The 16,114-nt window shown below is 39.5% G+C and overlaps 1 protein-coding gene across 2 annotated transcripts in view; it reads left to right on the top strand.

The window, feature by feature from the left end:
- Positions 1 to 1,613: 1,613 nt before the first annotated feature.
- The window catches only part of ELP2 (elongator acetyltransferase complex subunit 2), a 45,678-nt gene continuing 31,177 nt past the window's right edge, over positions 1,614 to 16,114 (top strand). For both annotated transcript variants that reach the window (XM_040587038.1, XM_040587040.1), the window contains exons 1-7: positions 1,614 to 1,746; positions 1,827 to 1,905; positions 3,035 to 3,120; positions 4,883 to 5,033; positions 6,302 to 6,379; positions 10,620 to 10,684; positions 16,000 to 16,066. In XM_040587038.1, coding sequence (XP_040442972.1) covers positions 1,615 to 1,746; positions 1,827 to 1,905; positions 3,035 to 3,120; positions 4,883 to 5,033; positions 6,302 to 6,379; positions 10,620 to 10,684; positions 16,000 to 16,066 — 658 coding nt within the window. In that variant the 5' untranslated portion in view covers position 1,614. The remainder of the gene's footprint in view (positions 1,747 to 1,826; positions 1,906 to 3,034; positions 3,121 to 4,882; positions 5,034 to 6,301; positions 6,380 to 10,619; positions 10,685 to 15,999; positions 16,067 to 16,114) is intronic.

The raw sequence follows: 16,114 nt of genomic DNA, 5'->3' as shown, positions 1-16,114 counted from the left end.
GCTGCTGCACAGCCATCCTTGGCAGCTTGGGACAGCACCCCTCACTCAAAGCATGCTTTGATGACTGGATCCATGCATTTTTCTGCAAGGAATCATTTGTTCCCTTAGCAGCTAGCATTTCTGGCTGTATCTTGCCGGCTCATGTGATCAGGTGCTGCTTCCTTCCTTTCATACCCACTGTGCCCAGCTGCAGCGTTTTTGTGTCAAGTTACAGCGCTGCTGACAGCCAGTGTTGGTGAACATGCAGGCACATGGGGCGATAAAGGCCAGGCAGGAGTGGTTTAGCATCCAAAGCATTCCCTGCGCCACGCAGAGTGCTTCCCCTGGATGCCTGCTTGCCTTCTGCTGCTTCTCTTCCCGCCTGCCCTGTTCCCTGCACAGCCACACAGAGCTGTCTTCTCCCTCCACCCCGGGCTTTCCAGCTTTTCAGTTCACTTTCCATTATTTCAGGATGTCCCAGGTGTGATTTGGGGGCGGGAAGCACAAGGCAGCCACAGGCAGCCACTTCCTCTGCCTTTCTGCGCTTTCTGCAGTCCATTTGTATCTCAGCCTGGCCTCTGCTCCAGGGCCGCCCGCACGTGTGGGACAGAGCGTCGGGTGCCTTGGGTGTCCTGCTGAGCCTTCCACGCAGCCCTGGGACGGCAGGTTGCATACGTTGCCACTGGGAACTAGTGAAATCCTGGAGCCTGTGAAGCCAAAGCGCTGAAACAGTTCGTCGTGCACCCATGTAGTGTAACAGCCTCCAGTAATCCCCCTTCTTCAGGCTGGCGACCGTGCAAGTAAAATCAGAATTCTACTGCAGTATTTATCTTTCGTGATTGGTTTTAATTTCTTGGGCAGGGAGGGCGATAAAACATACCAATAAATAAAAAAATAGAAATGTAGCAGGTGGAGTTCACTGATCTGCTATGATCTTTTCTATTTTCTTAAAAAAACGAGGTACTCGGACATACTCAGATCACCCCATTGGTGCCCCGGCCATTGCTCAGCTGCAAATTCTCAGGCTTTCCGGGGGTTATTTCAGGACATCATAATACACTGTAATATTAAACACACCCTGAGCTCAGTGACTTAATTTAAGAGTGACTCTTTATCAGAGGGAGGCTTGGCAGGTGATGGAAACATCAGACAAGGACAGGAACCACACGATCCCCGGCGGGCGGTTCGGTTCTTTCCTAGCACATGTGGAACCAACTGCTACGTGCACACGCACAAACATATAAAAAACCCTACAAAACTAGCGTTGCGTTAAACTTTTTAAAACTTCTGAATGTTTGACAAAAGGTGCAATAAAGATTAAAACTCTCCCCCTCCACAAAAAAACCCACCCGAACTAACGGCCGTTTCGGTGGGGTTTGCGCCCCCTTTCGAGGCGCACCGGCCGGCGGGGGGTGCGGTGCCGGCCCGGCCCGTTCCCCTCACGCCAGACCCAGCGGCGGGAGCCCCCCGCCGGACACCGCTGACCCCCGGCCCCCGGGCGCGCCGCAGCCCCCGCCCCCGCCCCCGCCCCTCCGCGGCCGCGGGCCAGCCCCGCCCCTCCCGCCTGAGGCCCCGCCCCCGCGGGCGTCGTTGCTACGGGCGCTGCGCGAGGTCGCGCACGCGGCGGTGAGGAAGATGGCGGCGCCCGTGGAAGTCTGTCACGTCGCCTGCTGCGCCAACCGGGCGGGCGGCGGGGCCGTGTCCTGGGGGCGGGGGGGGCTCCTCGCCTTCGGCAGCTGCCACGACGTCATCCTCTACGAGCCGGCGGTGAGCTTGTGCGCTGCGGGCCGGGCCGAGATCGGGATCGGCAGCGCGGCCTCACGCTCGGTGCTTTCTCTCTCCCGCAGGGGAGGCGGGCGGCCGCCGCCCTCCGCGGCCACGCCGGCAGAGTGAACTGCGTGCGCTGGGTCCGCCGGCGGGACGGCGGTGAGTAGCTAGGCCTTTCCTCCGCGCCTCCCCTCCGCTGGGGGCGGGGGCCGGGGGTCGCTGGGGAGGTGAGGCGGCAGGGCTGGCGGCGGAGAGGAGCTGTGGGGCCTGGTGAAGGGAACGGGGGGGTTGCAGCGCTTCCAGCGCATGCCCTCGCCTTAGGCCCTACTTCCCGGTAGGGATTTGAAGAGGTGGTTCCGCAGGAGTCCGACCCGCCGGACTCGGGTGAGCTGCCCGGTAAGAGAGGGGATCCGGTGGGGCGGTGTGCGGGCCCCGCAGCCGGCGGCAGCCCGGGAGGCTGCTTTGCCTTGGGCTGCGGTGGCTCTGACAGACCGGCGGCTGTGGTGCTTGTGCTGCCACCCTTCAGTAGGGGCTTGGAGTTTTGCGTGCGTTGACTTGGTAAACGGATTTGCAACGCCTTTTAAGAAATCTGACTCTAAAGCTGTAAGTTCCATAGAGGTCATAACCACAAAAAAACCCTTAAGTGTTTGAGACCCCCATGAGGCTTTTGCTTGATAGCAATTCCAGGATTTTAAGTTGCTTAGCGCAGACTTTGCAAAGGCACATATTCTTGCCCTTAGACATTTACACAAACCCACTGACAAAGAGAAATAGAGCCATTGATTAGACTGTTAATGTAATGTGCTAGTTGCTATTTTGGGAGGTATGTACTGAGGTAAAAACTTTTTTTTAATAGTACTAAACCATTTTCCTCTTGAAATTGATTAAAAGAAATTATTTTCAGCGAACTTGGGTATTACATTTGCATGTGAAGCTTTGAATTGTTTGTTTAGATTTTTCTTGCTTTATTTTCCAATCCTCCAAAACGTCCAAACAAAGAAAATATAACACTGTAGCATTTGAGAATCTTTTTGGAAAGATACGTTTATCATATTCATATGGAAGTTTAAATATTCCTGTGACTTTTCTCTTTATGTTGTCCTAGAGAATACCTTGGTTCTTTAGCTGTCCTGCACAGGGCAACTCATTAGCCATGCTTTATTTTGATGGAAACTTCGCGTACAGTTGAGACATGGTATTTTGTGAGTGGTAACCACTGTAAATGCTTATGTTGTTGACTGCTGTTACAAAGTAAGTGTTCACAAACCATACCAAAACTTACTTTTAGCTCCTGAAGCAGAGTTAGTTTCTGGTGGGTCTGATAAACAACTCATTCTCTGGGAATGGAGTGGAACAGGAACATGGAATAATCAGGTAAGCAGGAATAACCTCTTCTTAAAGCTCCCCCCACCCTGGTTTCACACATACCACAGATTGTCTGTTTTGTCTGTATTTCTTATTCGTACCTCTTCATTTTGCCTTGACTATTGAACCACATATCTCCTTCAAATTGTTGGTATTCTGTCATGCTGTGTTTTACTTTAAATGTTGTTTCTTCCTTTCTGTAGTTTATCTTTTTTAAAATCATTGTTCATTAAGAAGTTAGCTAACCAGTCATCAAGTGGATTTCTAGCATGTCTAAAAGATCCTGTTTGTTCTTGAGTCATCAGCTTTCTGATCTCTTTCCTTAAACTGCCTTAAAATTTTTAAACCACAAGGTTCATTTTGATTTGGCAGTTCCTGTACCCTACCTCATTTCTTTATAACCATTTCTAGTGATTTCTGGTCAACCTGTGTAACAGTGTAATGTTTGTGTATAGGTAACCTTACCAGGATGATATGCAAGGTGGGGCAGATGTTCTAAAAAAACCCAAATAAATCTGTGCAACAATTGAGTTTTGTCAGAGAAGTTGAAGAAATAAGGAGACATGTTAACTTATTATTCATACTATAAAATCTAAGGGAAAAAAAGTGGAATATGGTGTAAAAGAGCATTCAGAATGAACTGAAATTTAGGTGAAAAATACTTCATTATCTAACATTTAAAATCCTACTTATTAGGCGTTGGTTTGGGAATGGCTGTGTAGGTAACCCATTTCATAGGTTATCTCAAACTAGATTAGACTTGACATTTTAAAATGCATGAGAATGCATACTGGGGGGAAATGCACCTGGTTTGATGGGTAATGTTCTCAGAAATAAGTAATTTCTTATCCTGATCTATTGTAACTGCTTATGTAGTTATTCTAAATAACTTTCAGATTTCTTTATTAACCTTTGCTGCTGATGTGATGCACAGCCTTATGGCAGTCTTTGAAAAGGAATGTAGCTAAATGTGCACATTTTAATGACAGTTCTAGACTAGTATAAATTCTTAAAAACAGGCGAAGTTCTGTATCAGACCAACCAAAGTTCTTACTGGGGCTTGTCAGGCTATATTTTGCAAAGATATGTCAAATGCCTTTATAACAAAATTTGGATAAATGCTGGATGACTTCTGGTCACAGAATTAAAAGCTTCTTATTTTGCTCTTTGTATTTGAGGAGCAGATTACAAATGGAATCACATGTATTCATTCATTAAGAAATTAGGTACTTAAGTCTAAATTTAGATTTTTTTGCTTTTTCATGGCGGTATTTTAAATGAGGAAAAAGCTGTTTTGATTTCCAAGAACACACTAAGAAACTGCTGCTGGATCTGCTGTAGCTGCTACTTATTCCATTGTGTTGTCTGCGCTGTCTACTTCACTGAAGTTATCCAAACCTTTATGAGATGTTCCTTACAGTGAGGGGCAAAAGAAGGAAAAAAAGGGAGGAAAGCTGCTCTTCCTAACTTCTGTACTATTTCCAGCTTTCCTCAAACAATAGTGAGGTCTGTACAGTGTACACAGGAACATTTAATTCTGTTCAACTTTGAACAAAATTTTATCAAGCTAATACTCATTACTGCTGTATCGCTTCTCTGTGTTTTCCTAGAATATGCTGTGGCTTAAGCATAGCTTGGCAGATGCTTTGCCATCGCAGGTATACAACTTATTTCCAGTATTAATTTTGTTTTTCTTTCTTAAAATGGCTTTAAAAATTCACTGGGCTAAGTTACTGGAATTTAAAAGTGTAAAACTTTCTGATGTGTTTAGCTTGTGAAAAGCATTCCTCTCAAAGGCCATGCTGAAGCTGTTTGTGCTGTGGATGCTGTCTACCAGTCAGATGAACCTGATTTAAATCTGTTAATAGCTTCTGCAGCTTCTGACTCTACTGTGAGAATCTGGTCTCGGCATGGTTCAGAAGGTAACTTTTCTTTTTTAATAGGGACAATATCTTACTTAATAAAAATGATGAATACTTACCCATTGAAGTACTTGGCTAAATACTAACATCTTTTAATGGAGCTACATTGATTTCTCTTCAGACTTTGATACATCAAACCGTTGTATTGCTTTTTGGAAGCTGAAGGTTATACTAGTTTAACAGCTTTGAGTCAGATTTGTTCTGCAGAGTGATTTTTCTTTGCTTTTCATTAGTGATGTGTTGGCTAATTTAGGTGTTTCTTTTTAATATGTACTCTGGTAATCTAAACCATCATTTTGGCCTGTAAAATGGGGCAGACTAGAAGTATGTGTGTGTGAAGTAAAATTACTTAGTAAAACGATTAATGCTAGCATTAGAAAAGTGAGATTAAACTAGTAATTTGTCTGTTACTATTGACTTGAGTCAAATGAATTTTGGAATAATAGGATCTTGACCTTCCGGTGAACTAGACCCTTGCCGTAGACACATGGGAGAACAGCTCTTTGAAATACCTAAGAAAATAAATAGGGAGGATAATCTATATTTGAAGTGTTATTTGCTAGTTGAGTTGTACTGACTGCATGTCTCAAGTTACTTTCTTCCTTATCTGGTGTACTTGAGGATCTTTAAGGTCCCTTGGAACCAAGCTATTCTATGATTCTACGATTTCACATTGCCCTCCCTACATGAGGGAAGTAGATGGGAGTTGCCAGTCTTCAGTCCCACGTTGTGGAAGGCATTTCTCATGCTCCCAAAGAACACTATGAAGTCCTGTCCTTTCCTTTTTGTCTGGATCAATTCTGCTTCTGTTGAGGGTTTTTCTGCTCTCCTGCTGGTTACTCTGGTCCTGATGGCTTACCAGTTTAACCACTCCTAGGATTTCAGGGGTGTTTGCAGGTTTTTGCTTATCCCTCTATCTGCTCTTGTGGCAATGGATTTAGCTTCTTGTGTAGTGTATGCTGTTGCCACAGGATATACTTTGCAGTATTTGCCACTTCTGAATGTGTTACCACAGTGAAGCTGTGCAACTTTCAGTACTCGGCAGAGAACAGTGACTTATCTTTCAACTCAGCTAATGCTGGATGAATTTCTGTGGCCCCACAGAAGACAACGTTGCTGTTTAGGCTTCTGAAAAAGGCAGTAGTTTTTCAGCTCCTTAAAATAAAATTGAATGGGAAATTTTAACTACATAATGTAGGAGGAAATGACAGTGTAACTGTAATACTTAACGATGAATGAGATCAACACTGTCTGCTCTTGTTTTCCAGCTAAATGCATTGAAATTCTGCAGTTTGGAAATGGATTTGTTATGGATGTCTGCTTATCCTTCTTGCCTGGCAGCAACGGTAAGTACAGCTGCACATACTGAATATCAATGCAGCAAATGTAAAATCGAAGAAATGCCCCAAATAGATTTTTCATTTGACTGACTCCAGATGCTTGTGCCATATTTCTTGTTTTCTATGGAACCAGGCTAAGCTGGTGATTCTGTCTAAAGATTTTCACTGAACTCTTCTTAGCAATTAGAAAAATACTGGCTGATTACAGTGTCTTCAAAATGGTGCTCAAAATGGAGTGCTTTAAACTTTTGAGACAGAGAGCTTAAAAGGAGGGTAACAGGACTATAAGTGAACGGGATGGGATGATGCTGTTAGTTTCACACATTCCTTGTGGTGCTGCTGCATATGTTCTTGTTTGGATTGAAGGGCAAGATCCAGAAAAAGAATCTGCAGGCCTGCATCAAAAAATTGCAGATTAACAAGCAGTATTTATCTCCGGTTTGTTCTTCAATGTGAAAAAAATGAGATGCTGAACAAGTTTAACCTGTTCGGTATAGTTTGTATAGTTTTCTATTAACAGAAGTGTTCAGATATTGTAGCCTGCCACAGACACGTTCTTCTGTCGAAAATATGTAAAAGTCTGCACACACTCCCCCCCCCCCCAACCCAAATGTATCCTCAAGCCAGATACATATGTTGAATTAGGTTTGTGTTTAAGTATCATTACAGCCTTTCATCTGGGTGGAGCAACGCCAGGCTCCCAAGAGGCCAAGTACTGAGGCTTCTTAACTGTATCTAGCTTTCAGCTATTCACTGCATGTGTTCCACATTGGTGTGTTCTTTGAATGTATGCCTTCAGAGCAGTTACACAGAAGCTCATTTTATTCTTCAGCTTACGATAATTATGGGAGATATAAAAGCTCTAACAAGATGTGTTGTGTTATTTGGAAATGCTAATGTCCGTTTCCAGAGTGTGCTTGATATCAAAAGCAGCATCTTCACCACTAAGGAACTTTAAACCTCTCTCTCTATTTTTCCTGTAAATATACCAGCAGGTGGTAGTTGAGCTGAAGCTAAAAAGCTTGAGGGTAAATTAAAATCACTACCTTCAGCATGAATTTTTGTTACAAGTAAAGTTTGTCTGCTGTGCTGGTTTGAGTATAAAATTCGTATTGCAAAGCAATAGATTATTTTTTTTCATTTATGATACTGTACAGGCAAGAAATTCTCACTGTAACGCTCTGTTACATCTGCATCTGTATAATGTTGGAATCACGTTTTATATAAGAGAAGTGACCATTCATTTTGGAAACACCTTAAATGAAGATTATCGTATTAATTCTTAAAACTAAATGGTTCTGTAAACAAAATTGATTGGAGTGCTTGAACTTCTTTACATGTTGGAGTAGCAGGCGTTTTGTTTTGCTGTGAAAATCTCTGAGTCCCCAAAACTCAGCGTTGCTTAAAGTTGCATTCGGAACAGGACAGTCCTTCCTTCTGGCCTCTTCCCATCCCAATTCAAGTTACTTATGCAAACCAACACAGTGCTCATAACCTGAAAAAGAATACTTTACTTTTCTGAAGAGCTAAAATTATTTTCAAGTAAGTTATTACTTGGGTAGGTTTTGTACAGAGTTTTTAAAACCTATACATTATGTTTTTAATGCCTGTTCCAGTATGAATGATCTGTGCTGGTGAAATTGTTGAGGAACAGTTTAGATTTTGAACCATAAATATATAATTAGAAGTGTTTCCCCTAGAAATCTATAAGGGAGCTTTTAATACAGCATAGCCATGTTCTGTGTTTTCTCCTTAAACCTGACATAGTAATCCATATAACTGAATTGGTTTTTTGTACAGAGGAGTATGTTAATTTGGAAATCTAAATAAAATATCTTAAAATGTATTATTAAAAATCTCACTGTTGATCATTTTGTCAGAAATATTAATCTGTGATGGCAATTTGGAATTTTAATGAGCCTCAGGGGAAAATGATCTGTGATAAATAGGAGTTGCTCTGAAATCTTTATGAAGGCTGTGTTGGCAGCTGTATTAAGATTTAAAGAAGCTTTTCTCTTGAGGTCAATCTTCAGTTCTTAAGTCAGGAATTAAATACATAATTACTTTCTGAAAGTTGTAAACTACTGAACTAGAAGCATATACAGTAACCTCTAATTTCACCAAGCAAAGAAATTTAAAACTCGCATTGCGAATTGATTCGTACGTAATGGATGCTTTAACTTTCAAAAGACACTGAAGTCCATGATACCTAGTTTTTTAACAGATTGTCCTTGGAAATAAATGATAGGGGGAAAAAAAAAGCACCATTTTTTATGAAGAAGTCAAAAGGAGAAAGCCAGTAGACTTGATAAAATCCTGAACTGTTATTTGCAGCTGGAGGGTAGCTTAAGCACTTTACTGGCAGCCTCTTAGTTAAAGTTTCTTTGCAGTTGTTTTCTGTGTCTTGAAGAAGAGCTTCATACTGTTTGGTTGCTTTTTGCCTTGCAGTGTCTGCAGAAACTCTGCTTCTAAAATGCTGGGAATAGGATTTACTATTTTACAGATCTTGATCAGCTCTTCTGTCATGTACTGTGATTCTTCCTACCACCTGGATAATAGGGGTACCGTAGCCTGGCCTCTGACAGTAAGAATTGTATCCTCAGAACAGATTTGCAACACATCAAAAAAGCATGGGCAAAATTTAAAAAGCTCTGCTGATCCCACTCTACCCATTGCAATTGGACCACAGTTTCCAACTATTTTTTTCTATTTTCCTTTGCAGGACTATATCTCAATCAGATACAAATTCTAATACTCTAGAGCATTTGTGAAAAACTATATACTAGTCTGTTTTTGCCAGTTATATATTTGTTGATAGGACTTTTTGAGTGAAAGTATTTGCGTTTGTCTGATACAGCAACTAGATCATAATTTTCTTCTTGCTTTTATTAGTCAAACTTTTATTCCATTGAGTAAGTGTGTAAATACTATAGCGGCCCATAAAATGTATTTCTCGGGAAAGGATACCAGCTTCAAGAACATACATTGTATTGTAGTTTGTGGAAGAAAACCTCACTCTTGCCCAATTTCTGTGGACCTGAAGACCAGGTTTTCTTTCAAAACAGTTCACTGCCTCCAGTCCAAAGCAGTCCTTTTTGGCAAAGCAAGGAGGGGATGGAGGTGAAAAGTGACTTAAAGGCTAGAGCGAAGCAGCAAGTGGTGAAGGTGTAAGAATATGAAATGTGACTTAACATGTGAGAGGAACAGCAGATAACTAGGCGCAGATTTGGTACGGGCAGAAAGAGGAAGTTAGTATAGAGCATAAACTTATAAATACTCAAGTTGATTTTTGGTCTATCCATAGTAAAAATAAAATTATCTCTATAAAGCGATGGCTTTTTTTAAAAAATGAAGTAGCTGATTTTAGTGAAAGCTAGTTGTTTTTTTTCCTACCCAGACTTGAGAAGTGCAGATGTCTAGCCCTGTTAACTTATTTTTTCATAATTCTGTAATTAACTCCTTTTCATTTTACAATTTCAGTCCCTAGCAGTACTACTTCAACCTTATGACCCAGAAAGAGTGGAGTAAGGGTCAGCTGTTCTTCCCTGTCATCTTCTGTGGGAGAGATGAAGTAATACACTTCTCTGGTTTTGTCCTTAGACATAACTTTGTCTGGTTTGATTCAATTGACTTACCTTTTTTTGCACACTTTTCTAGATAGCTGGACAAAGTAAATTACTACTCCAGACTTGAGTGTGTGTATAATAAAGTTAATTGCTTTCATATCATTGCGTACAGTAGGTGTTGGTCTGTCTCACTTTTTTGGTCTGTCTGTCTTATTTGCTGTATAATAATTATGCTAATTCCATCTGTATATGTGTTTCAGTTAATTTAGGGACTTGAACTGTATTAGTTCAGAGTATTTTCTTTTGCTTCTTGCTCTTTTTGTATTTAGAACAAATGCCTGTTGATGCCAATAAAATAATTAATAAAAAATCTCTAATACTTGGAACTTCCTACAGATATGTGAACTTGAAGGAAATATTTAAGATGCTAAAGAGTAGTTTCTAGATATTCTTTATGTGCCAAAGTAACTTCTGAATTTTGTGTTCTTGAGATACTAGTTTGTTTCAAATGGTATTAGGTGTCTAACTGAGAAAACATAAAAAGTGTTATGCTTATCAGTCTATTAATATGTTTATTGATACTATATTGATTTTTATACAGTTTGTATAATTCTTTATATCCTAGAATATTAGAGTTTGTAACCTGAGTAGTGAAGACTTATTTCTTTTTTCCTTTCCAGTACCAATACTGGCTTGTGGTGGTGATGACTGCAAAATAAGTTTGTTTATACAGCAGAATAGTCAGGTAATTACAGATCTTGTCTCTTGCTCACAACATTACTCAGTTCTTCTGCTTCTTTTCTTTTTGTATGTGCTGCTGATATATTTTGAGCTTTTTCAATAACTACTGTCTGTCTCTAGATAGCCATCACATACAACTGCCTCTGTTCAAATAGTTCATCCATTTTTCTGAGTAGTGGTGAAGTGCACATACAGAATGTTGAAGTTGAATTCAGTTCATAGAAGTTAGTCTTTCTTACTTTATCCCTGTGTGAATATAGCCTGTGTTTCTATTCCCAATGATATAACAGCTATGACTGTCATTCTTCATTGAGTATCTATGCATTGAATGGTTCATACAGAAATTATGTTAATTCTAGTCTACAAATTCTTATAAGTGATATGATTTCTATCTGAAATTACATGTTTCTTGCTAAGTAAGCCCTTGGTGGTGAATGCTTCTGAATGGCAAAAGAAGTATTTGAAGGAGTATCTGGTCTTCTGAAAGCGCACACACTTTTCACGTATTATTTGGAAGCTGGCAATCTTTAGTTGTTTTGTACAGATAAATATTCCTTTGGAGCGATAGAAAGAGATTCTGTCCTTTCTTGCATCTGTTCAGAAGTTTTGTTAGACTCTAAAGCATGTGTTGAATGACTGTTTTCCAAAACAGAAGTCAATGTTACTTCTTTCTGTCTAGCACTCCCTTAGCCAAAAACTTCAAACCCCAAACACTTCCCAGTTCACCAATGAACTACCATTCAGGAACCCCCATTGAAACTGACATGTGTAGGAACCACTTACTGTTCTGGATTTGTTCAGACACAGTCCCCTTAGAGATTAATGAATAGATACTCGTCTTTGCGTTTTGAGAGAGATAAAAGCTACTTTATGGATAATTTTGCCTGTTCATGTTGCCATATACAATAATAAGATTTTTTGTTGTCAATAAAGTAAATACTTCATCCTTTATCTGCTATGTTTGTTGATTTCTTGACCACTAAGAATGGTTGCTTTCTTAGCTTTTTTTTTTTTGCCTCCCTCTCCCATCCCAGCTCATGAGTTAAATCAGTTTAATGACGTTCTCTGGGAATTAGCAATGGCAGAATGCCACTCGTGATTCTCAGTGTGCTAAAGAAAGACTTTTATCTCGGGGTCTGCGCAGCTGATTTTCCTTGTTCGAAATCTGGAACTTGTTTTCTTGTATTGTTCAGATTAACGTATAATATGCAGTTTGACTGCCAAAAATATTAAGATATATGTAACTTATTTTTCAGTTGTTGACCAAACTTCTGAGTATAGCAGCATTCTTAGCCGTTCCTAAATGCAGTCAGTCTGTGGAGGATAAGGGAAGGTAGCTGGAAAGAGCAAGATCCATCTTCAGCTTTGTAAGCATGTTTATGGTGCTGTCTTTTTTCTGGAGGTAGGAGATTTTAGTCATACAAGGGACAAGGAATTTACTCTTACTTTACATTTGTTATTTTTCACACCTTCAATTTTAGGAAGTATTTTCACCAGCTGTCATGGCAGAGTTGGTCTTTTCAGAGTCTCTTTTTCAAATGAGGTGGGACTTCTGGTTGGTGTCTATCTTAACTTTCCAGAACACCTCTTTTAACTGAGTAGACTGTACAGACCTCAAAGAGAAGAGCCCAAATTTGATTCCATGTGGAATCCATGTGGAAGTACCTGTGTAGTGTATTACAGCTATTAACAGAATGAAACGTTCTTGTAAGCTTTCTGACATAAATTCCTTCCTAGCTGTTAAAGGGAGATTCTCTTTTTTTAGTCAGGTTCTCTCACATCTGCTGACACCTTTTTATTATGGCTTCTATAGTACCTTTTAAAAGTATTTGAAGGAAGTGATACTGTTACCCTGCTATTTTTTACTAGAACTTGTCACAGAAGAGTAATTAGAATCTAAACTTCTCTGTCATTCCGTCAGTGGTGAAAGTCTGTAGCTCTGTCCTGATAATTGTGATTCTTGGAAACTTCTTTTAGTTAACATCCTAAAGAAGTAGTAGAATGTAAGTTCATAATGGGACATTCTAATGAAACTTGGAGGACACTGTTATACTCTTGAGGGAGGAGGATGAGGCATCTTCAGTTAACTGATTCAGGCAGCCTTTTGATAAACTTATTGATTTTACAGTTGAAATACATTTATTCATAAAACCTGGCTTGGTTTTGGAAGTTAAGTGGGCAGGCTTCAAATCCTTATTAAGACTTTCTACCCATAGGTCCTTTACTGTGCTAAGCAGTAGAGAGAAAATGGGCTTTTTGCTTTTCTGAGTTCTTGAAAGAGGGTATTGATTAATAAAAGCACCTAGGGGAAAATCTTTCAGAAACTGTTACATGTCTTCCTGCTTGAGATATTACAGGCTTATGGAGGTGAAGTAAGTAAACCACAGGATCAAAATAGAGCTTTAAACCAAAATTTTTCTATGTTGAGCTTGTTTTCTGTGAGATTTTGTGGTGCATGTTTGACTGTTTCCCCCAAATAATTTGGCCTAATTGGTAAGTGGCACACTTAAAGATAATTCAGGCTTTTTCTAATTCAATGAGATTAACAACTGAATAGTGTCCAGTAGAGAAAAACTGAGAAGACCTCTGTTGCCAAATTTGCCGAACAATACTATCAGCCTGGTCCTGAAGGACGTATACCCAGTGTGTGGGCAGAGTTAGTTGCTCGGAGTGTGCTGGGCATATCCACAGAGAACCTGGCTTCATTAGTTCTGCTACCTACAAAACAGCTTTATTTTTTGCCTAAAGGAAAAAAGACCAGATTGCTGCTATGCAAAAATGTTCAGAAATTAGTTAAAAGGCATGGGTAAGCCTGTGAAGTAAGTGAGTTGGACCATGAGGTTTTGTTAAATTTAACTGTTGATACTGTAACTTCTTAGGTATTCAGTGAGGACCAAGGGGAAAACTGAAATAGAGAAGGAAAAATAGCAGAAAATAGAAACAAAAGAATGACAGGTCAAAATACTTCTCAATATAACCTAGACAATAATAAAAATTTTGACTGTATCATCTAAAAATGATGACCATGTGTGTCTGCAAGAAGCTTTAAATTGATGTAGTTTTAGAACAGAATACATCTGAAGAAACTGAATGTGTGATACCGAGAGACAAAGAAAATGGCAAAAACATACAAAAAAAAAAAGGCCAAGCAGAAGACATAACAGCAACACTGCTCCTTGCTTAGCTTCAGTGGACAATCTTTATTTTTATGGAAAACAGTATGTTGAAAATCTTGAGCGAATGCTTGTTCTATAGCACAAAAGAACTGCATGCTTGACTTAAGGTGAAGTAGAGCCTAAAAGCCTATTTGGGAAATGACTTGGAAACCTGGGGTGGTATTGATAAGCTCAAAGTGATTAGTTTTACTCTAAAGACAAAACAAATGTCTGCTTTTCTTAATAGTTCTCTTTGATGTGAGAGGATGAGGGTAATTTTTTTTGAAAAAAGCAAACCAACACCTTGAAGTTAAAAATGGGAAAATGATTAGATGTGTGTGTTTAGATTAATATTAAAGTCAAGTTTCAGGAGAAATGCACACTGTTTAACATGAAAGGAATCATAAAAGACAAGAATGTTAACAACAGTTCAGCCTGAACCAGTCTTTCAGTTGGGAATAAATTTACCAACTAACCTTGGTGAGTGTAAAATACAGAGCATTATGTCAGAGGTTGTGTAAATGAACGAATATATAGGTGTTTTATTTCTTATCTGAAATATTAATTGCTAAAAATATATAATTTTTAATGTCTTACTGGAAACATGTAGTCTTCAGAAAAACCTTTAGGTCACTATTTGATTTTGCTTCCTGGCTGTTCCTGCCTTTATTTACACATAACCAGTTGGGTCTTTAACATAAATGTCTATCTGGAACGCCACATCCAAAAGTTTCGTTGAGTGCAGGAGTGACTAGCAAAATGAGGCTTAGGTGGCTGTGAGAACACATGCTTAAAACCAAAACTTTCTGATTTGGAAGTCTCTATTAAGCTACTCTGGTGATGCTACAGAATGATCTCTGTGATAAATGAAGACTGCAAATGTAGAATGAGAAGCTCAGCGACATTGTTTGGTGGGGAGGGAATTTTGGAGAATATCAGGGATGTTGTGCCAAAGAGAGAAACACTGATCAGTGAGTATGGGTTTTTTCGTACTCATTTTTCATACTCATACAGATTTTTTCTTTGAGTGAGTTACTGTTGCTCGCCACCTCTTCTGAAGCCAAAGGTATTTTGAGAAAGAGCAGCAACACAATGAGAAAGGTGCTTTTTTTTTTGCCCCCTCCCCCAAAGGGAAAGAGACCTCCTTGCAGACTTGTGCTGATAGCAGAGGCTGTCATTTAATCTTAACTCTTAGTAGGCCTAGGTAAGGGATTTAGCAGAATATAATGCCAGAAAAAATGTGGTATTCATACTAAACTACACTAACATTTTAACTGCAGTGGTTATTTCAGACATTTTAAGTCAACTTGGGATCAAAAAGTGTCATGGAAGTTGGGCTTTTTCTGGGCAAAGAAAAATAGAAATTGTTTAAATGCTTAGTAAATACAAGTAAACACTTGTATCTTAATTGAATCAAAATAAAATGGCAATGTTATATATGCTACAAATGTAAATATACTACTAATGAAAATTCTTAAAAGGGAATCCAGACTTGTTTACATTCCTGTGTTTTTGAGCCTATGTTCATACAGTTTTCCATCAGCAGGTAACAGTTCTTGATGTGTATCTTCTTGGAAACTTAGTTGATAAACTTAAGAAACACAGAATATTTCTAGCCCCATAAATACTTCTTATTAATAGTATTATATTACAAATATAATATGCTTTTGAGATAGTATTTTTGAAATAATGAATGAAATAATTCCAAAACATCTCCTCTTCTTTTTACATTGGATTTTACCCATATTAATTTTCCATATCATCTGCAGTTGCATCCACTTCACACATGTAATAGAAATTGCTTACCATGTCATGTTTGCAGGATGTTATTCTTTGTGTACCATTATAAGTCTGATAAATTTAAAAATTTAATCTGTGTCATAGAGAGACTGTAGCCTCTTGAAGGTGAGCACCTTGAGTTCTCATTCTTTCCTGCCCATATACGGGAAGTGCCGTAATGTGATACATGTTTACCCAGTGGTGGCAAAACTCAAAAGGCCTATTCAGAATACATCAATAAATTATGATCCTTAGTTGCAACTTACTTTTCCAGTTTCAAATAATAGAAGCTGTAAATATAAAAGACTTGAAAATCCAAGGCTTATTGTTGATGTGTGTGGTAATTTAAGTGCATATCTATGATATAACAGGAATTTCTATTCAGTTTCAGAAAACATTAATACTCCCTGGCCACGAAGATTGGATAAGAGGCGTTGAATGGGCAGTCTGTGGTCAGTATGAAGGATTAGTAAAGTGAAATACTGGTTTAATGACAGTAC

This window comes from Falco naumanni, chromosome 3 (assembly GCF_017639655.2).
Source record: "Falco naumanni isolate bFalNau1 chromosome 3, bFalNau1.pat, whole genome shotgun sequence".
NCBI lineage: Eukaryota > Metazoa > Chordata > Aves > Falconiformes > Falconidae > Falco > Falco naumanni.
Note: the sequence above shows the minus strand (reverse complement) of the source record. Positions and strands in the feature narration are given on the sequence as shown.